A 20,452-nucleotide genomic window follows, 5' to 3' on the forward strand; every position below is an offset into this window, starting at 1 on the left:
TCTTCCGATTTCGGGAAGAGAAACCTTGAATATTCATGGTTTTGTCAAAAATAAACAGGCAAGAAGCTTACCAACAGATAAGCTGCGGATATTTTATATTTCAGTCAATGCGGCTATATACTTGGTGCAGGTATGTCTTTATTTTTCAGAGGTTGAGATAATCTTAAGGATTCTAATCTGTGCTCAGGAATCTATCTGCATAAGTTGTAGTTGCTTATCTCGAGGTTCATTTCTTTTATACATACATTATCTGTCATGATTGTGTTTGATTCTGTAAATTTTGCATGATCATAACCTTGTTCCTATCCCGTTAACGTTGTAACTAATCTCTGCAACCGAGGACTAGTGTGACCTTTCGGTACACTGACAAAGGCTTTCTAGAACCGATATGTTTCATAAAAGTTTTTAGGATAATTGAATCTTTATTCATTGTGGTAGACATGTTTGGTAACTATGAGTAATGAATGCGTATATCAGGTCGGTATCTGGGTATACCTCTGGATAGATGACAACAGTCTAGTGGAGTTAATTGGAAAGATATTCATTGCAGGTATGTATGTATGTTTTCTTGTCTTGTTTGATTGTTGTAGCTTTGACTCGAATTTGTGTTGATTTCTGCAATGCGTTTTCTTGTAGCCGTCTCGTTCATCGCCTCGTTAGGTTTCTTGCTGTATGGAGGAAGGTGTGTAACTTCTATTACTTGGCTCGCATCTCGTGATAAAGATATCCAGAAGGATAATACTATTCAGCATGCCTTTAGTTGCTTCGGTGTTTTGTTTATCTTTTCCGCCTATTCTCATGTGGATCGTTAATTTTTTTTATGCCGTAGATTGTTTTCCATGCTAAGAAGGTTTCCTATTGAATCAAAAGGAAGGAGGAAGAAACTCCATGAGGTATTTAACACTTTCAGAGTTTGAGTGTGTGTATGTGTGTGTGTGTGTGTGTGTGTATTCTATGCAATTCTCTGAGCTTGTCTTCACCAAACTGGTTGGAGCTTTTGTCTAAAGCACTTGTCTTTGGTTGGAGGGTTGGGAGCTTGCTTAGGTTACATGATAGAACTCTCTGCTCTATAGTTTGAAACTGCATCTCATTAGGGTGCATTTTCCACTCCTAGGAATTGAGGTTGTCTGTGATTACAATTTCTAACCCGGGTAACTAACTGATACAATATATATGTATGTATGTATATATGGCAGGTCGGATCGGTCACGGCCATATGCTTCACCTGCTTCCTTGTAAGATGCATTGTGGTAAGCACACTAAGATGGAACCTAAAGAAACTAAAGAAAAGTTTATGACTGGCTGGAGACTGAGCTTTGAAAACGCAGGTGGCTGTATCAGCCTTTGACATGGATTTGTCGCTCGACGTCTTGGACCATCCGGTCCTGAACCTGATCTACTACATGGTTCCAAACACCCTCTCTCCCTCTCTCGATCCTTCTCGTGTGTGTGTGTGTGTTTTGATGTTGAAATTGATGTCGGGGGAAATGAACAGGCGGTGGAGATACTACCGTCGGCGCTGGTGCTCTTCATCCTGCGTAAGCTGCCCCCAAAGAGAGTGTCGGCTCAGTACCACCCCATCCAGTAGACATCAAAAATCAGAAACTGCAACAACCTGTGTTCCCTGTCTTATGATGCTGAGGTGACAGTCCTGTCCGGTTTTTTGTTTTTTCAATTGCATGTTATGTTTTTTTTTCCTTCCTGTTCGGACATGGAATCTTCATGCAAGAAACAGATTTGTGAGTTGTGGCAACTGATTTCTTGCTCTGTGTATTATCCAAATCTTCCTCTGCTTCGATTAGGGTTATATTCAGAGTGGGCCGAATACCCTTTTTGAACCGAACCAATTCGTTCCAATATCTCGACGGTAGAAAACTGAATTATCTCATAACCTAATAAAAAATTTTAAAATCCAAAAAAAAAATTGAAATTTTATTAAATAAATTTACATTTTTTCAAAGTGCATCTATATATTTTTCACATTTATTTTTTAATAAATTCGATTTGAGTTCTACCCAAAAATCCAAATTTTTTCAGACCTACAAATTCAAGGTCAAAGACCCAATATATTCGGGATGGATTCAAACCAGATTTCGAGATAAAATTGACATTCCTAACTAATTAACTAAATGTAACATAGTAATCTATTGATATATATTTTTTAAAACCGAACATAGTAATCGATTGATATATATTTTTTTAAAACCGAATAATTCGAATCGAACATATACTGTACCGAAATCGAACCGAACAGTGAGACCACCTCTAACTTTACTGCTAAATCATCTACACTCTTTTCTTTTTCTATTTCACACAAAAATGGAAAAAAAAAGTTGCACAATGTTTGGATTTACTGTGTGTGTGTGTGTATCCACGAAAAACAAACCTTTCTTTCATGCCAACGTATATCCACAGAGTAATAAACATCAAACCCAAAACGTGAGAAACGAGTCACACAACTAAGGCAATGTCGGAGTTCAGACAAGACGAACCATCTGCTCGAAGAACACCGAAACTGTTTACCGAGCACGGTCACCAAAGATAATTTTTATAAGACCGGTTTCAGTCCTGGTGGATTTCCTCTGCAGGTGGCGGAGCAAACCTCACGTTTTCCGGTCGAGCCACCACTACCGGTTCATCTGCGAATAGGGCTTTGATCAGAGATGGAGTCTGTAAGGGACGGCGACCCGTCATTCGCGGGTACACATCTGCCAGGAAGTAGTACCCGTGACCCGCTATCATACCCTGTTATGTTGAACAAGAGCTCAACATGAGGAAACGAGCAGAAAGAGCGAGTGAAGTTATCAAGTATGGCTCGGGGAAAATGCGTTTACCAGAAGGTCCACCCATGCACTGGCACCGACGAGGATAGAGAACCCAAGAAGAACCTGGTCCATGATTTCGTAAAGGGCATGATTTCGATTCGGTTAAAACTTAAAAGATCGTTACTTTAGAAGAGGAGACGACACTGAAAAAGATTGTGAAGGCGGATGCGAGATCAGTCCAACTCACCCATGGTAGATAGGCTGCTGTAAAAGTGAACAGCCCGAGGAAACTCATGTGGATATACGGATTTTGCTTGCTCCATACATAGACCTGAGGAGCAAATTGAGGATGTAAGTCAGAGTTGAGAGATGAATTAGTTTTGCTTCAAAGAGTTGGAAACAGAAACGCATACTACCATCATGAACGTCAACGAATTGCTGAGGAAGATGATTTTAGCAAAGGAGGCCGACAAATACGGTATCATTCCCCCAACGAGGACAATACCGGTTAGAACAGTTGCCCCAAACAAGAGCATGTAGAAGAAATCCGCTGTCCTTCCCCTAAAGGAGTTCTCTTCAAGGAGCTTGCAGTACCGAGCGAGAAAGAACATATGGAACATGAAGTCCAAATCTGCAATTGTCAAGAAATAATAAACACATTGCTTCAAAGAGTTTGCAGCATTATTCCACCAGACCCATTAACAGGAGCATCAAATCCCGCCAACAGCCTAAAACTCGAATAGCGGCAAAGTGTGATTTTGGGATAAGAAACAATGAAGAAAGCTCGAGTGAGCGGTGAAAGTTGACATCTAAGAATTACACTCTTATATCTATCCTTCCAACTCGAAAGCTCAAGAATTTACCCATCTTCCGGAAATACAAGAAATTTGTAATGAGGCGCCAAAACTGGTATTGCTTCACCACAAGCGTAGGATTCAAGTAGAGGTTATATGGAGATATAATCTGCAAAAACGTTCAAAAGAAAAGGAAGAACATAAGTTCCGACATTACAGTGATCGGTACCAAAACATTCAACAGCTACAGCACTGCCACTGAAGAACAACGGGTTAATTGTATATAACTGTAATATGTTCTCGGGCAAGAGTTACTGTACGCGCGTGTGTGTATATATATATACACCAAAGCATACATACTCGCAATCCAAAAGGAACAAACCCCATGAAAGATGGAACAATATGATTTACACTTGCATACAGACCGACAAATTTCACAGCAATTCATCTAGTTGATTGACCTTTACCAAAAACTAAAAATTCTCAGGCCCTGAAACTCAGCTAAGAAACCCTAATTCAGCAGAGAGATTCAATCCAGTTGAATTCGAAAACTAATAAAAAGGGATCCTTCGGGAAGAACGACAATGAAACCCAATAAAACCAATTAGAACGAAGAACCACTCCACTCCCAATCGTAACTTCGAATTAGGAAAAGTTTCCGACGGGAACCGGAAGATTGAAAACCGGACAAGAGCATACCTCGAGCGAACAACCGACGGTGGTGACGACAGCTGCCGTGAGGTACGAGCGAGTGATTATCGGCATCTGTTTGTACCATTCTTCTACGGCCTGAGCCATGTTTTCGTCTCCACCGGAATCGATCCAATCATACAACAATTCACCCGGAGAATTTTCACGAAACCCAGAAACACAAATCTCAAGAAGCAGATGAAAATCTGCTCACATAAACTTCGGATGAAGGACAGCGAAACGAAGAATCCGTCTAATATCCTCACGGGCACGTATAGAGATGTAGATTCAGATAGGTGTGTTTATATATGTCTATATACAGACACTACAGACGTACACAAACTGTCTTATCACACTAAAAAGAAGGATTTTAGACCGCGTGTCGTTTTTTTGTTTTATTCGAACCAAAACGACACAACGTCGTGCATAAAGAAAGAGATTTAGCAAGATGTTCACTTCTGCAAAAGTACGAAAGTACCCTCGCACGTGGTAGTCGACACGTGAGAGTATATAACGACCAACTGTTCTTCTAAAAATTCAAATTCAAATTCAAATCGCGCTCACAGAATCAGACCCACTCCCCCTCTCTCTCTATCGCCGGAGCTTTTCCAATGGAAGACAACGAACCACCGCCGTGGAAATCGCCGGATCCGCCGTGTTTATCCCTCAGGGGCGCATCGAATTACAAGACGCCGCCTCTGCAGTGAACACGAAATTCCTCCAACTCCTCGTAAATGGCGCACGAGGCGAGCACACCAAAAGTAAGAGATTAGCTATTCTGTTTCCACCAGAGATGGATCAATGACGAGACAGCTGTAGCAACTAGCAACGATGATCTCAGGAATCATGATTGCAGATCCGTCTTCAAAGAGCTTCCGCAGGAGTTCAGAGCTGAAGTGAATCAGCTCATGAAATTCAAGCTCGAGGGATCGGTGAGTTAAACTACAAAACATAACCATCTCTGTGCGTCGAGAGCATTCCACTAAGCATTTTCCGATAGTGTTAATGGTGACGTAGAGTTTATGGGGATCTTAGAGGCTGATAAATACAATGACTCCATTGAAACTGTGTAAACAAAATCTCAAAATTTAGATAAACCCCAACATCAAGAACCATTCATAAATTCGACCCGTTTTTATTTTTCTTTGCTTGGGTTTATATTTATGCAGTTCTTTGATCTGTAAAATCAACCAGAGGCGGTAAGAAGAGCTTGTATTTCTTCCAAGGACTTGCCCTTAGTCTCCGGAACCAGCTTTGCGATAAACACAACTCCAAAACCACACACACTTGCAAAGATGAGAAATGTTCCTGCATTCATTTTCACTTCACCAATCACATATCTATCTTTTGGAGTATCCATAATATTTTTTACCCGTTTATTGATATTACCAGTCGAGCTCCATTGAAGCAAGAAGCTGAAGAAATAGGCAACGATCCACGAGCTTATGGCGCCGGCGAGGTTACATATCGTACCAGCTGAACCTTTTACGTCCATGGGGTAAATCTATAACCATTTTTAAAAAAAAAATGAAAATGTGAATCTTATGAATCGTCGAAAACTTGAACTTGCCATTTAACCCTTCAGCAGAAACCTTGAACTTACCTCCGATGCGATGATCCAAGGTATTGATGACATGCCTAGTGCATTTGCGCCGATATACACCTGAAAAAAAAACGGCTTTCATCAGGTCACCCGTACAAAAGTCTCACGAATTTCTCTCGTGGGTTATCTAAATTTTTCCATTGTTTTGCGATATTCTTTTTTCTTGCATCATTTTACTTGTGAATACTTGACGAAGGTATTACCAACACGCTAGCAAGTGCCAGCATAGGTGTTCCGGTTTCCAAATAATGCCTCTCCTGCAGAGTAAGCGTTTCATTAACTTAACCTATATATAACCGAATGAAACCGATATCAAATCCCGGTTTAATAAAAAGTTTTTGAAGAACTTATTAGAACTTTTCGAAGCATACCTGCAGGAAGAAAGATATGGCCATAACGATGCAACCCAATAATGTTCCGGCTTGTGAAACCTGCATTCGTACAATTTGTATGCAACCTTTTGTTTTTTCGGGTGATGCAACCAGAAAAATCTCGGTACTTTGAGATTAAAAAACTTTACCAGAAGAAGCAAACGCCTCCCAGATACATCCACAAGGAAAGTACCTAAAATACCTGTTAACAGCTGTAGTTTATGTTTATATGCTGATGGAATATTAATATACTATAAAAAGCAAGCTAATCGAATTATTTAAGGGAGATTCATGAAGTTGCAGGGTGAAACCTGGACTAGGGATGATGTCATGAATCCAACATCACTGGATATACCTGGAGGCAGACAACACATCAAGATGCGCCTTTTTGGCGTTCTTCGAGAAATTTGTAGATCATGATACTGCTCAGAAGAAGTCGATGTTTGATTATCCATAAAGACAGAAACTTTTACCCGCCGAGGAGAAAATTGCATCGGTGTAGAACAGAAAACCATTGACCCCTCCAAGCTGTGGCAATGCTACCAGAACAACTCCAATCTGCACATTTGTTGCTCGGTTTTCACGATCAAAGTCTCATCAGAAAAGATAGTTTTTTTTCTTCTAGAATTACCATTAGTGAAAACGCGTATTTTCGCTGGAATAGCTTGAAAAATCCGTCCCCTGTTTGCTGTTCAATACCGTCGGTGTATTCCTGAGAATGCAAGAAAAAGGGCATTCGTAAAAACGATGTGATCAAAGATATCGAATGACTTATAATACTTATGCTCTTTGTTTTCTGGATTGAGGTTTAGGGGTTAAAGATTTTACTAATATCTCGGCTGCTTCATCTGAGACATCAGCTTCTGCTCCCCGTAGATGCAACAGGACTGCCTCGAATTCTTTATACCTCGCCATTTTAGCCTGCAACATCCGAAAGTTAAAACGAAAGAGAAAGGAAACAACTTTAAGCATAATTTTTTTTCTAGCTTTCACCCAATTTACAGGTAAAACCACCAATGGCTATAGTATTTACCGGTCCAACAAATCTAACCAAAAAGATCGAAATGAATAAGAAACATACGTACAAAAAACTCAACTTCAACGAGATAAAAGGAGTTTTTGTCTCAACTGACCAGCCACCGTGGGGACTCGGGGACAAAGAAAAGAAGAGGCAAAGTCACAAGACAAGGCACAGATCCTGTAATCAGACCAAAAAAATATATTTTTCAGAAGTCGGCACCTCGGCACGATATTAACATTAATGGTCGATATAGAACGTATGTCTCGAAAGTTCTAACGAGATTTTCAATGAAGTAACATAAACCCGGATATACAATCAACATTTAGCAATATTCTTCAAACAGTGGTAACGACATTTACCGATAAGAGCTAAGTTGCGCCATGTTACAACAGTTCCAAGAGCATAGACGATGGAAATGCCAATAACCATGCACAACTGTGAAAGATAAAAACCATGATCACGAGCTTCGAAATAGTTACATGAGATTTTAGGGCCAATACAAATTCACTTTTCCCCAAGTTTCGAGTTTTTCCTCTCGATGACTTGTTTCATAGTACCTGGGACAAGGACGAAGCAGCTCCCCTCAGGTTTCTCGGCGTTATTTCAGCAATGTAAATTGGACCCTTTGGAATACGAAGTACTTATTAATCACATTCATAACGATGGACTATGATAGTGAATAAACATGGTATATCATAGAATTGCACAAGGGATTTGGATCCATTGCACACACAACTTACGATTTTCAGAATCTTTATGAGTTCCTCCATTAAACCAGGAAGAACATAACTTACGATTTTCGTTCTCGTACAGGTAACTTGACAAGGGATATGGATTCATTGCACACATAGAATCATTGACAATATGTACATGTGGGCTAAAGCCATAATACAATTTTATACAACGTACCAAATACGAAGCAATTCCAATCGCGACGCCGTGAAAGAACCTTCCAAGATCAAGCAGCCAAGCACCCTGTCTTCATGGGACATAAGTTAAAGAAGTAACAAAAAAAAAGGCTTATATATAGACTAGGAGATTCACTTTTTTTAAAAAAAAATCTTGAATCTATAAGACACAAACCTTAGCAAATGCTATCCCAAGCCAACCAGCGATGTAAAGAATGTTCGTGATCCACATAGTCTGGTTCAGGAGAATCAAAGGAAAAGTATTTCATAAAGTAAAATACACGACGAATATCAATATAATCGATCCGCATAAAAACTTGAATTGTTATTATGGAATATGAAATCTCACATATACACGACCGAACAAATCTGTCAATCTCCCGCACATGAAAGCTCCGATTATTTGTCCAACGGTCAGTATGGATCCAAAGAATGAATACTGAGAACAAAGAAGACTACACCGTCAAGGAACACTGAAAGTACTGAACTTTACAATTTCTAAGACACTGATCCTAAAAGCTTAGCAAAACAACCACATTTTCTCACGCAATGGCGTGATGATGTGGCTGCAGAAGATGACATGTAGATTTAACGGGAGATGACGTAAGATTCCGACAAGGGTCAGCGCCGGTCAACGAGAATATGAAAGATCTGAAAGTGGGGGCTTACATCGGCAACAGAGAGATTCAAGTCTCTCATGATACTGAGCTGTGTAGGAGAAGAATACCCAGCCTGCGAAACCAGAAACATGTTTCTTCGATCAAGAACACAAGCCCAGATCGATTATGCTTATCCACACACCGAGATGCGGTCTGGAACTGATAATTGAAGTTTTTGAAAATAAATACCGAAGATTAACGAATCGGAAACTCACGATGCAACCCAAGACAAACGCACAGCAGGCACAGGAACTGAATCCGACGACGAAAGCTCTCGTAGCAGCATTTGAAACCTCGGCCAAAAGCGAAGATTTAGGAGAAGCAGATTCCGTCGGAGGTTGTAGTAACGCTTCATCGGCCATATCTGGAATCTGGGTTTCTGCATAAACCCTAAAAATTTCTGGGTTTTCTCCCTTTTCTCGTGATTTTTGCAGTTTCGTCATGTTGTCATTTCGTCGTCTGTAACCATATGCATATCCAATGTTAAAAAAAAAAAACAGTGAACTACTAGATATTTCGAAGTACAGTTTTTAAGAAGACAAGACTGAGTTTTAACTCTGGAGGCGATCGAATGGACAGACAGGTGCACGTGTTCAAAATCTACTCCATCCGCATTCAGGTTTAATTTTAAATTATTATAATCAATCGTTTTAATCCCAATTTGTAGAAACATTATCTATATTATATAATAATATGCAAGGGTAAATATTTAGAGTATAATTCGTATTTAATTTTTTTTTTTTTGGATTTTCCTGCCGACTTGCCGGATCAATATGCAGCTATAAAATTATTTAAATCATAAAATCATTGAAAAACGCAACCCATTCTTCTATTAATTAAGTCAATAGAGTAATATCATATTAAGTAAACCAATTATGGGTTTTCAATGAAACCAACCGCGAATACAACTCCAGATTTCACCGTAAAAGAAGAGGTTTTCATATGTTTTTGTCTAGATTTTTTTAAAATGAACTGGTTGTTAACATATAAATATATATATATATATAAATATATATATATATATATATATATTAACCATTGTTATTTTTTGGATTATTTCTAGATTAAATTTGATTTTAAAAAAAGTCATATCTAATTGGAGTTTTTTTATATAATTTGATTCGAATAAAATTATGTATTAGTCCCTCCTCTAAATAGATGAAATTTTGGAGAATATTGTTGTTATTTAATAGATATCGTTTTAAATTTTTTAGATATTTTAAAAAAAATAGAAAAAAGAAAACATAAAAAAATTATGTGCTTTGGAATCGAATCTGAAAGCGAAGCCGAGATCACAATGAAGAGTAATACAAACAATATTGTAACAACCCAGTTACATATACGCCGCCACACGTTTCCCCATCCACATCCTACAGCCACTCCTCGATATATCTATCCAATTTCGCTTCCTCATTATTCACGTTGGTCCGATATATATATATATATATATATATATATATATATATATATACACATAGAGAGCTCTTTAGATCCTGTTTGTCCAAACTGAATCGTAGATTCGTCTTCTGTATCATGTCGTATTCACGGTGATATATTTTCTCACCGTTTCAGGTTCACCGCCGTTTTTAGTTGGTCCGATATATATATATATATATATATATATATATATATATATATAAACGTTGAACGATCTTGATATATCTACCCAATATATATATATATATATATATGATGTTCGTGTGAACACTCTCTATGCTCCATGTCTACCTAAAAAAGAGGTTTTCTATATGTTTTCGTTACGATTTTTTTATTTGAAAAAAATGTGTTATAATGTGTGTATACTTTGGGTTGGAAATGATATTTTTGATGAATCATGTGATATCTTGACAATTATGCCGTAATAGATATGTAATAGATACATAAAGATTGGTGCAAATCACCCAACAATTTGTGGTCCAAGAGATAACAAAATCATCCTCAACGTCATGAATTCAATTTCATTAATAGGGAGAGATGTAATTTCTGGACTAAAATGGTATATATACAAAGAGTAGTCCCGGACCTAGAGTGGATATAGTCGGGTCAGAGATCCAGAAAACCATATTGGTTATAAAAAAAAGATTGGTGCAACTCATATAACATAATTTAAATTTCATACTCTTTGAAAATTATTAAACCCCCGAAAAAAAAAAAAACAAAAAACAATTCCTCTTGTATGGAGAGTATTATCGGACGATGAAAAAAAAAAACATCGTAGGTAACCTCTTTGTCCTCTACAATTCGTAAAAAAAAAAAGTTATAATCAGTATTTACCATTCTCATGTCATATAAACAATAATAAGAGAAATACTACACAAAACAATGAACATATATTGATTCATGAAAATGGATTTAACTTACTAGTTCACAATTAAATCTTTCTTCTCTTCCCACATATCTAATCGTCTTCTCGCTTTGTCGATCTAAAAACCCAAAAAAATAAACGATCAAATGCTGAGAAAGCTTGCCAACGATATCGTATTCATACGCATAGCCAATTTATCGACGCATAATGTTCGCCAAAATTAGATTCATATATATATATACATATGACGTCTTGTATAGATTTTTACCTCTTTGTCCCAATCTGTTCGAAATGTTACATACAATAAGATGATTGTCTGCATGAGGGTACCTCCGATCATCCCCGTCCATATTCCCTACAAGTCGAGGTTTTTAAAGATATCCAATCATTACTACTAGTAGGAGCCACAAATATTAAAAAGTTTATTATAAGGTTTGGAATAAATAAATGAATGCAAAATTGGATAGAGAGAGAGATTTGTGGAAATGGTATGGACCTTGGCATCGAATTTGAAAGCGAAGCCCAGAACACAACCAAGTGGAATTCCGACGAAGTAGTAACACCCCACGTTCACGTACGCTACAAAAGCCTGCCATCCGCACCCCACTGCCACTCCTGCTCAATTTATTTATCCAATTTCGCATTTACCATTATTCACGTTGGTCCATTACATATTTAAATATTCACATATATATATATATATAGTGGCATGAAGACAAACTATAGTGCATGGTGGTGTGGAGACCGAAACTAACTCTAAAACAACTAGACGACACGCATGAAAACCAGGAAAGAGAAAACCCTAAGCACATAACCCAAGTTTAAGCCCGGTTTGCTGTAAATTTGTGTACTAACCGGATAGGACAGGCTGGATACCATTGAGAACAATGGTGATGGCAAGGTAAGGACAGAGCTCCGAGACGGATTCGGCCACCGCCGCGTCGGCCGTGAAAACGTAGCTGACAGAATCTCGAGCCGCCATCACGGCGAGGGCTTCGATTATGGAGGTTACTAGCGAGACAATCGTCACGACGCACGTCGAAAACGCCGCTGATTTCGGATTCCCGGCCCCGAGCTCGTTACTTGTCCGTACACTGCAGATGTTTTCACAAGAGAATTTGTATGAAAACGTCGTAGAAATGCGTTGAAAATTGGAATTTTCGAATCTGTTTATGCCCTTTTGTCCTTCAATGAGTTTACTACTAACCTCGCCGCTGCATTGAATCCGACGGAAACCATGAATGATACTGCAGAAATCGACATACTGCCAAATGGAAGAAGATGCTTAATATTTTTACATATAGTGTGAATCTTGAAATATGTGAATCAACAATGAAATGGAGATTAATATGGAATCCGAGGAAGTATAATGTTTACCAGATGGAGAGAGAATCCAGAGACAGGGCAGGGTTCTTGAGGAGACCGGCGAGGAGAACAAGAATCTGGGAATACCACATCTCCAGACAGATCATGACGGCGGAACCAGCCGAGAGCTTGAAGAAGCTCCACAGACCTTGGAACGCCCTCCAGTTCAGACCGTTCCACGTGTCTCTGAACCGGTGACTCAGCAGAATGTACAGCGACTGAGCCGCGACGATGACCCACCACGAGAGCGTGAGGACGGAGGCAATGCCCATGAGGCCGAGCCCGAGCTTGTAGACCGCCGTCCACGTCAGCAGGAGTTGGAGGAGGAGGGCGGCGCCTGAGATCCACGCGCTCGGAGCCACCACGCTTTGCGCCTGGAGGAACTTCTGCGCGGGAAAGTTGACGGCGTAGGCGAAGATTTGGGGGATTAAACCGGCGATGTAAGAAGCGGATTTAGACGACACCGTTTTGGGCTCTCCGAGGAGGATTAGGATCGGGTACGAGAAGGTGTAGAGTAGTGTCATGGGCAAACCCACCAGAGCGAGGACAACCGTCGATCTCTGGAGATAGATCCCTAGCATCTCGTATCGCTGGGCCCCATACGCCTGTCCACAAAGTGTTTCCACTGCACTTCCCATGCCCAACTGTAGCCCACAAACACAAGATCAGTACATACACATACACCCAATTACATATCAATATATGAAATTGCCTCTGTTGTATGTGCACATGGCCTTTTATTGTCATGCTTAATAGTTATTATTTAATCTGATTTCGTTAATTTTCCGTATAACCAATTAGTTTACATATGATATCTAAGTGATTAATTTTGGCTTTTCTCCCAAATAAATTGTTTTTATGGCCCATTTCTGTAAGTAAATAATACCCATTATAACATAAAATTTTATTCTGATGGAATAAAGAAGAAAAATGTATTTTTTATTTTATTCAAGAAAACGCATGGCCAGTGGTGTTCAGCTTTCCCAGTAAACTTTACTACTTATCGTCGTAAAGTTCAGAACTTTAAATAGTAAAATGATTAATATGAACGTATAATATAAATAAATAAATAAATAAATATATGTATAAATTTACGTATGTATGGATGAAAATATACGTACCATAAGGCCGTAGACGAGGCTGAAAGCACTGTTGCCGAGGGAGGCAGCGGCGAGATCCAAGCCGCTGACGTGGCCGGCGAAGATGCGAGTGGACAGAGACATTCCTTGGTTCACCACATACACCAGAATCGCCGGCACGGCCAGGTGGAAGAGAAGCCTCATCTCTATCCACGCGCCTACGTACACGCGCCTCACGTACGGCACGGTCGTGTCCGTGAGGACGGTCTCTAGCTCCACGTCGGGCGGCGGAGGAGGCTTCCCCACCGTCCGATCTTCGAGGAACGGACGGTGGAGATCGGTTGCATCGCCGGCGGCGGCGGTCACCGTGTTCGAACCCTCCATTTGGTTTAGTGGGTCGGAGAAAAAAAAATGAAGATAGTAATGAAATCTCCAAGTTTTCCAGATGAACGAATGGTCAAAGGGTAATATAAATATAATATACAAAGATTTTATACTATTTACAGATTACTTCTCTTTTTTGGGGTTTACGGTGAATTTTTAACTTGTATGGGGAAATGGGATAAGAACAAGAAAATCATGGGGCTTTTTGGTAATTTTTTCAAAGATGGAGAAATACCAAAAGATCTTCTTTGGAGCTGGAAAATGGAGGAAAGAAACGTAAGAGGTTTTTATTTTATTTTATTTTGTCTATTTATGTGTAAGTAAACATGGAAGTTCGAGAGAAGTTGGAACTTGCAAGGAGCGTGATGACTTTAGGCATGTTATTTTGGTTAGCGTGGTTTGGATTTTAACTAACTTCTAATTCCAGCACGTGCAAAATCTGCGGGGTAATCTAGAATAACTAATATATATATATATATATATATATATATTATATTTATGGCACTGTGTGAACGAAAACAAAGTACATTTATATTATCAACAATCAACTGTATAGGAAAATTGTCATTTTTCAATATTATATTTACCCAGAACTGTCTCAAACTTTTCTTGGACCTTGTTCATCTATAAAATTTAATTAATCAAAATTATAATTTATATAATAATTTTTATTTAATATTATAAAAATTATAAATTTATATATAAAAATATTAATTTAAAATTTATTTAATGATTTTAAGAAATACTAATTTACATAATAAAAAATATTTAACAATAATACATGGATTTTTAAATATTTTTGTATATTAATGATAATATACAATAATATTTTTTTAAATGAATTCATAAATTTATAGTTTTTATTATAAATATGGTCAATTTTAATATTTTAGCAAATATAATATTAATTTAAAGATTTAAAGTTGAATTTGAATTAATAATAAGCTTGTAATAAAATTAAATTTTAAAGTGTGATTAATTTTATAATTATTTCTTTAATAATAATAATGTATAGTAATTATGTCTAAAATATTTTATTGGAGTAATATTTTTTAAAAGAATAAATATAAGATATTTTTCTAAATTTAGGTTTATTTTTTCTTTTTATAACATCCTACAAATTTCTGAACTTATATTTTGGAGTAATATTAATTCCTAAACTTGTAGAGATGTCTATTAATTCCCAAACTTGCAAAATTGAACACGTTAAATCCTGAACTTGTTAAACGGTTCCATATTCGTCCATAGCGTTATTTAAATCCTGAACTTGTTAAACGGTTCTATAATCGTTCATATCACTATTTGGTAATAAAAAAATGACCGATCCGACGTGGCGCGTGACGTGGCGAGCCAACTCAGAAATTTACCGCCATGTCACACGCCATGTCAAATCGGTCAACTCGTTTTTTTGACCAAATAGTGTTATGAACGATTATTGAACCGTTTAACAAGTTTAGGATTTAATGTGTTCAATTTTGCAAGTTTGTGAATTAATAGACACCTTTACAAGTTTAGGAATTAATATTACTCCAAATTACAAGTTTAGAAATTTTTAGGGTTTTTTCTCTTCTTTAAAATAATGTTATATATGTGAAATGTAAGGAGTAAATATAGGGTCATATATTTATTCATTTTATTTTACGTAACGTTGCTTTTAGGAGTTCAATTGACGAAAAACTTTTCTCATCTCATCTCAGGAATATATATATCATGTAACAACCAAGATATTCATTAATAAATGCATAGATTTTGGTTTGTTAAAGATAAACATAAAAGTAGAAATAGAAATTGAAACCAAATCGTACCAAACTTTAGATTCAAGATTTGATTTCCTTTGGCTTTTTAAAAATAAAATCAAATGGTATGAATCCTCAAAAACCAATTGGTTTAAGTTGGTTTTTAAAAATGAACTAAACTGTTGAACAAATTTATATCTACCTTATAAAGTGAAAAATAAAAAATGGAAACCAGGTCTCTCTCTCTCTATATATATGTATATATATCGCAGTATATATATATATGTGTGTATATATATATATTTAAAACCAAATAAATTAATGAAAGAAAATACAAACAAAATATGTGAGTAAAAAGAACATCTACTAGTGAATTGAATCAGATAAGCCGTTGTCCATTTACTCTTTCTCTCGATAACTAATCGCATGTAGAATCCATATCAGAGATGGAATATAATATCATAACGAAAATAAATAAATAACTAAGATTCATTCAATGTTCTTTTTTTAAGCAATTGTTCTCAATTATATAGTGGAATCATTTTTCATACAATCCATCATGAGATTAGTGGTGTACCACGCCCGACTCGGTCCAACTCAATTCGACTCATTTCGATTTTAAAATATTTTAATCCAACTCAATTCAACTCATTTTTTAGCGAACTAAAAATTGATCAGTGTGACCTAAATCGCGTTAACTCGCGAGCCAAATAAGTCGTTTCACGAGTCAAATATATATATATATATATATACATATATATATATTAAAATTTAAATATAAAAAATATTTAAAACTATTATAAATATTTTAAAATTATAACTATAATAAAAAAAATTAAAATTTTAAACAAAACAAACCAAATATATGATAAAATACAATTTTTTTATATAAAAAATATAAAAATACATTAAAAAATTTTAAAAAATGGCTCGGCCCGCTTTTTTCTAAACTCAAATATTTTTAAACTCAGCTCGAAAAATATGTGTTGCCTCACAAACAATCCACGAGTTTTATATCCTACATGACACAGGTGCTGTCAAAAGTATGTGTGTATGCATACATATAATTCTCACAGCCACAAATTTTTATATGTTTTTCATTTCAATCATTGGCCATAACATACGTAATAGTAACTGTGACCGATTATTTTATTTGAATATAACGAAATTTAATTGAATACGATTTAGTTTTTTTTAGCGGGATTTCTTTCTCTAGCTAAAAGAGGATAATGAAATCCCACCAAAAAATAAAATTAGACAAAAAATAATCAATTAAAATCTCATTCAACTAAATTTTATTATATTCAATCAAAGATCAGTAATTAGAATCAAAAGAAACAATTTTTTTCTTAAAAAAAAGGGCAATGACAACATGCAAATTTATTATTACTAAATCATAAATGATTATGCAATTGAAATAAATATATCACCAATAACGCATACGATATAAAGTTATCTCTAGTATAAGGCGCCCGCGCACCAAAAATAGTATAAGGTTTGGTGGTGGAGAAATTTACGTTCGTTTCCTCAAAAATGCCAAAGCCTCTCCCTATCTATAACTAATGATGTGTTAAATTTAAAATAAAAATAAAAAATAAAAATGTAATTCCACCACCAAACCTTTATACTCTTTTTGGGTCCCAATGCTTTCGTCATCTATATTCACCATTGCCAAAAAAATATTAAGATGGAATGAAAATCTGAAATTGGTCCGAAAAGGGAAAAGATTTCACATTTTGTATAAACCCTAAAAAGAATATGTAAAGTTTGATTTTGCTTCATTGAAAAAGATTATTTCCTTTATATATAATTTGTCGGCCCGGAAATAATTATTAACTATACTTTTTATTCGCTAAAATTTGTCGAACACAAAAGGAAGAAGAGAAAGAGAGAATGTTAGATCAATACTAAGTTTACAAACACAGAGTCTCGAACGTGCACACTAATTAATTATCTAAACCGGAAAAACCACTAAACCGTCGCTAAACCGGACAAAGCTTTTGTATTTAACTCATATTTTATTTTGTGCGTTGAACTATACGAATCTTTCTTTTGGGCTTACGCAAAGATGGAAGACAATTTTCTAGGGCCCAATTAAGGCCCGTAAGAAGGCCCAAATTGTGAGAATCCTTCGTTGTGTGGATTGTGTGCGGATAACAACATGAACATCTAAAAAAAACTTGATTTGTTTTCATCTTATTTTTATTGTTATTTTTTTTAGAATATACGGTCAATTTAATTCGGTTTATTATAAAGAGTTGTATAAACATTTGTTCCTCATAAATCAAGAAGAAGGAAATTAAAATATTTGTTCCTGATTAAATTTCATTCGTGTTTTGTTACTGATTAACGAAGAACAAGTATTAAGATTACATTTTCTAATAAAATGTAAATAAACCAAACCAAACCAATCTAAACCGGTGGTATATTGTATATTATAATTTATAATAATTCCACTCCTTACCAACATGAACTTCTAAAAAAACTTACAACAGCATCCAAATTTAATTACATGTTCCTATAAAAAAAAAAAAAAAAAGACAAACAAAAAAACAAGCTTGCGTAAGCAGATGGGTCAACTTAAGACACACATCGGTCAGCTTAGTTCCCACGAAAGAAAAACCAAAAAAATAATAAAACTAATCATCGTCCTCGGGAATACTCTGCAGCGCAGGCCGCCATGACCGTTGATTCTCCGACGAGAACTGATCTCCGCCGTCCGTTAGCAGCTTGGCGAGAATTTCCTCCGCAGTCAAACCCTTCACGCTAATGCGTTTCATCAGCTCCTCCAAGTCTTTCTTCGTCATCCTTATCTTTATCTCATGCGAAGACGACGACGACGAGCCGCCGGAAAAAGATGACGTCACGCATCCCGCTCCGTCGAGCAGTCCCTCTCCGTCGTCGTCGTCGTCGAACGCCGTGGATGATCTTCTGAACTTGTGCTTTGACGAAAATGATCCCCACTCGTCTCCCGACCACGTCTTCGTCGCTTGCTGTCTCATGCAAACACAGTTCCCCATGTTTTTTTCTTTGTTACTAAATCTCTCTCCCTCTCTCTCTCTATCTCTCTCCGGGGTTGCACTTATATCTTGTGGGAATTGTGAAGATTCGGGAAGAGAGAGGGTTCTTGGATATTTATAAGAGACAAAATTAAAAGAGAAAAATAAAAAGTAAATTATATGTGCGTACGGCCATGTCGGGTGGATAAGATTTGCTTGGTCTTACGTGGAATTTCTCCGTCGAGGCAAGTTGTAATTAGTTGACCAAAGTTCTCACACTTCCTCTCTTCTTCCCCCGAGAATAGTACACATGCTTTTATGCATATGTATCTAACCTAATATATTGGCATAATAAGTTTTTTTTCTATAATTTTAATCTTTTTAATTATTGTGAAGCATTATTAGCTATTCTTACAATTAATAAAAACAACAGAATAAAATATTGGATGAATGATTTAGAAGCCTCTATATAAAACAATTAGTTGATTTTATTATTTTGTGTGTATATGTGAATATATATATATATATATATATATATATATATATTATTTGGTTGATATGGAGTTACTTGTGTGTATTGGTTGTCCAATGTGTCGGCCGTGTGCCTCCAAAGACTACAAGTTAAAGCAAACATTTTTGTTGGTTGAAATCACTCCCCTTTCCAAATTTTTTAGCATATAATCTCACATTACACTATTATTTTATTTTGAATAAAATAGATTAGGTCCATGAAGGTCCCATGTTTTCTCATAAAATATGATATATCTCTTATGAAAATGTTTTGCGGCGTTTCAAAACCTTAACATATTATAGAACCAAAAGAATTATTCTCAAACTCATATAAATCATCATAGACTTAATAAACCAGAATAAAATTGAATCTAATCAAATATTATATTATATATAATAGTATTCAAATCAAATATAAACATCTGTCGGATATTATTTTTAAAAATAAATTTATCGGACTTTGACTAAACATGAATATAATAAAAGAAATTTGAAAAAACAAAAATCCAAATATTGTTTAATAACAATTGAAATAATTCGGAACCATATAAAAACTAGAAACCAAAAAAATCTACAAAACCCCAAAAAATAAGTCTAAAGATAATCGAATTAAAATATAAAAATATTTATCTTATAGAGTTAATTATTTATAAGTAATAAAAAATTTACATGTATGTGTTAAAATATGGATTAGGAAAAATTATTGAGGACAATAATTGCATAATTATGTTATTGGAAAGAGAATTATTCAAATGGCGTGTGTGGTTAGGTAATCCGTGCATGAAAGTTAAAATATTCAGAGAGGAAAGTGTGAAATAATTAGGCTTAATTATAAAAAAAAAGGTGTGAACAAATGCATGAGAAGGGAATCTCACGTTGACGTCGACTTTTGTTTTGTTTCTTCAAGCTCACGTGCCCGAATTAGATTAATATTCCCACAACTCCCAATTTTTTATTTATTTTATATATACGTTTATATTTGAAAACACGTGTTCAAATTAAGAACCGCATTTGTCTTTTTATGTTTATGCATTATTAATTGATTATAACGTGTGTATAATTCACCTATTTTTTTTATTACTGAAAAATACAGTTTCTTAGCGTTTATGGTCCAATGACTAAATATTAGGATTTGTTGTGTAATGGTATATGTTATTATTACTAGGGTTTTGAATGGTGACAATTTTTATTTTGAATTTTTGGGTTTAATATTTGTTTTTTGGTTTTCGTAAGTCCAAAAAAATGGAGTTTTTTTAGCTAATT

At 35.9% G+C, this 20,452-nt stretch overlaps 5 protein-coding genes across 7 annotated transcripts in view; 1 reads left to right on the forward strand and 4 right to left on the reverse strand.

Moving 5' to 3' along the window:
- LOC104812963 (tobamovirus multiplication protein 1-like) overlaps positions 1 to 1,643 on the forward strand; it is a 3,749-nt gene extending 2,106 nt beyond the window's left edge. Inside the window, exons 5-11 of the mRNA XM_010540401.2 lie at positions 59 to 130; positions 478 to 550; positions 637 to 682; positions 830 to 893; positions 1,197 to 1,250; positions 1,329 to 1,406; positions 1,496 to 1,643. Coding sequence (XP_010538703.1) covers positions 59 to 130; positions 478 to 550; positions 637 to 682; positions 830 to 893; positions 1,197 to 1,250; positions 1,329 to 1,406; positions 1,496 to 1,588 — 480 coding nt within the window. The 3' untranslated portion in view covers positions 1,589 to 1,643. The remainder of the gene's footprint in view (positions 1 to 58; positions 131 to 477; positions 551 to 636; positions 683 to 829; positions 894 to 1,196; positions 1,251 to 1,328; positions 1,407 to 1,495) is intronic.
- A 732-nt stretch (positions 1,644 to 2,375) lies between these two features.
- On the reverse strand, positions 2,376 to 4,559 carry LOC104812964 (derlin-2.2-like). Its single transcript, XM_010540402.2, has 6 exons — positions 4,259 to 4,559; positions 3,629 to 3,728; positions 3,182 to 3,396; positions 3,013 to 3,096; positions 2,835 to 2,888; positions 2,376 to 2,745 (listed from the first exon to the last, which is right to left on the reverse strand). Exons 1-6 carry the CDS (start codon positions 4,355 to 4,357, stop codon positions 2,563 to 2,565), a joined length of 735 nt encoding a protein of 244 aa, XP_010538704.1. The 5' UTR covers positions 4,358 to 4,559; the 3' UTR covers positions 2,376 to 2,562.
- Positions 4,560 to 5,285: 726 nt separating this feature from the next.
- LOC104812965 (sugar transporter ERD6-like 15) lies at positions 5,286 to 9,327 on the reverse strand. 3 transcript variants are annotated; one of them, XM_019202484.1, is made up of 18 exons: positions 9,027 to 9,327; positions 8,822 to 8,884; positions 8,502 to 8,591; positions 8,328 to 8,387; positions 8,154 to 8,219; positions 7,802 to 7,867; positions 7,604 to 7,679; positions 7,357 to 7,421; positions 7,052 to 7,144; positions 6,855 to 6,935; positions 6,697 to 6,781; positions 6,535 to 6,578; positions 6,387 to 6,435; positions 6,210 to 6,283; positions 6,056 to 6,109; positions 5,853 to 5,912; positions 5,639 to 5,753; positions 5,286 to 5,557 (listed from the first exon to the last, which is right to left on the reverse strand). In XM_019202484.1, exons 1-18 carry the CDS (start codon positions 9,252 to 9,254, stop codon positions 5,436 to 5,438), a joined length of 1,491 nt encoding a protein of 496 aa, XP_019058029.1. In that variant the 5' UTR covers positions 9,255 to 9,327; the 3' UTR covers positions 5,286 to 5,435. The 3 variants fall into 3 exon arrangements, with proteins under 3 accessions (XP_019058029.1, XP_010538705.1, XP_010538706.1); XM_010540403.2 differs by having other exon boundaries at positions 6,224 to 6,283; positions 6,373 to 6,435; positions 9,027 to 9,326; XM_010540404.2 differs by lacking the exons at positions 6,210 to 6,283; positions 6,387 to 6,435.
- A 1,428-nt stretch (positions 9,328 to 10,755) lies between these two features.
- Positions 10,756 to 14,231, reverse strand: LOC104812966 (protein DETOXIFICATION 39-like). Its single transcript, XM_010540405.2, has 8 exons — positions 13,603 to 14,231; positions 12,494 to 13,125; positions 12,324 to 12,380; positions 11,972 to 12,210; positions 11,613 to 11,731; positions 11,385 to 11,471; positions 11,173 to 11,234; positions 10,756 to 11,045 (listed from the first exon to the last, which is right to left on the reverse strand). Coding segments are annotated over exons 1-8 (1,539 nt in total). The 5' UTR covers positions 13,945 to 14,231; the 3' UTR covers positions 10,756 to 11,044.
- Positions 14,232 to 18,089: 3,858 nt separating this feature from the next.
- LOC104812967 lies at positions 18,090 to 18,793 on the reverse strand. The gene has a single exon (XM_010540406.1). It carries the CDS (start codon positions 18,698 to 18,700, stop codon positions 18,320 to 18,322), a length of 381 nt encoding a protein of 126 aa, XP_010538708.1. The 5' UTR covers positions 18,701 to 18,793; the 3' UTR covers positions 18,090 to 18,319.
- Between the last annotated feature and the right edge of the window lie 1,659 nt (positions 18,794 to 20,452).

Source organism: Tarenaya hassleriana, unplaced genomic scaffold, assembly GCF_000463585.1.
Source record: "Tarenaya hassleriana unplaced genomic scaffold, ASM46358v1 Cleome2, whole genome shotgun sequence".
In the NCBI taxonomy this organism is placed as follows: domain Eukaryota; kingdom Viridiplantae; phylum Streptophyta; class Magnoliopsida; order Brassicales; family Cleomaceae; genus Tarenaya; species Tarenaya hassleriana.

What these genes read in the sequence shown, in the direction of transcription:
- LOC104812964 (XM_010540402.2), bottom strand. Translation starts at nt 4,357, where the DNA reads ATGGCTCAGGCCGTAGAAGAATGGTACAAACAGATGCCGATAATCACT. An exon ending in CCGTCGGTTGTTCGCTCGAG is followed by an intron (nt 3,729 to 4,258) that starts GTATGCTCTTGT and finishes ACGTTTTTGCAG; the next exon opens with ATTATATCTCCATATAACCT. An exon ending in CAGCAGCCTATCTACCATGG is followed by an intron (nt 2,889 to 3,012) that starts GTGAGTTGGACT and finishes ATCATGGACCAG; the next exon opens with GTTCTTCTTGGGTTCTCTAT.
- LOC104812965 (XM_019202484.1), bottom strand. Translation starts at nt 9,254, where the DNA reads ATGACGAAACTGCAAAAATCACGAGAAAAGGGAGAAAACCCAGAAATT. An exon ending in TGCAATTTTCTCCTCGGCGG is followed by an intron (nt 6,579 to 6,696) that starts GTAAAAGTTTCT and finishes GTCTGCCTCCAG; the next exon opens with GTATATCCAGTGATGTTGGA. An exon ending in CTTGGATCATCGCATCGGAG is followed by an intron (nt 5,754 to 5,852) that starts GTAAGTTCAAGG and finishes AAATGGTTATAG; the next exon opens with ATTTACCCCATGGACGTAAA.
- LOC104812966 (XM_010540405.2), bottom strand. Translation starts at nt 13,944, where the DNA reads ATGGAGGGTTCGAACACGGTGACCGCCGCCGCCGGCGATGCAACCGAT. An exon ending in GCCTCGTCTACGGCCTTATG is followed by an intron (nt 13,126 to 13,602) that starts GTACGTATATTT and finishes TGTGGGCTACAG; the next exon opens with TTGGGCATGGGAAGTGCAGT. An exon ending in GGATTCAATGCAGCGGCGAG is followed by an intron (nt 12,211 to 12,323) that starts GTTAGTAGTAAA and finishes AAACATCTGCAG; the next exon opens with TGTACGGACAAGTAACGAGC.
- LOC104812967 (XM_010540406.1), bottom strand. Translation starts at nt 18,700, where the DNA reads ATGGGGAACTGTGTTTGCATGAGACAGCAAGCGACGAAGACGTGGTCG.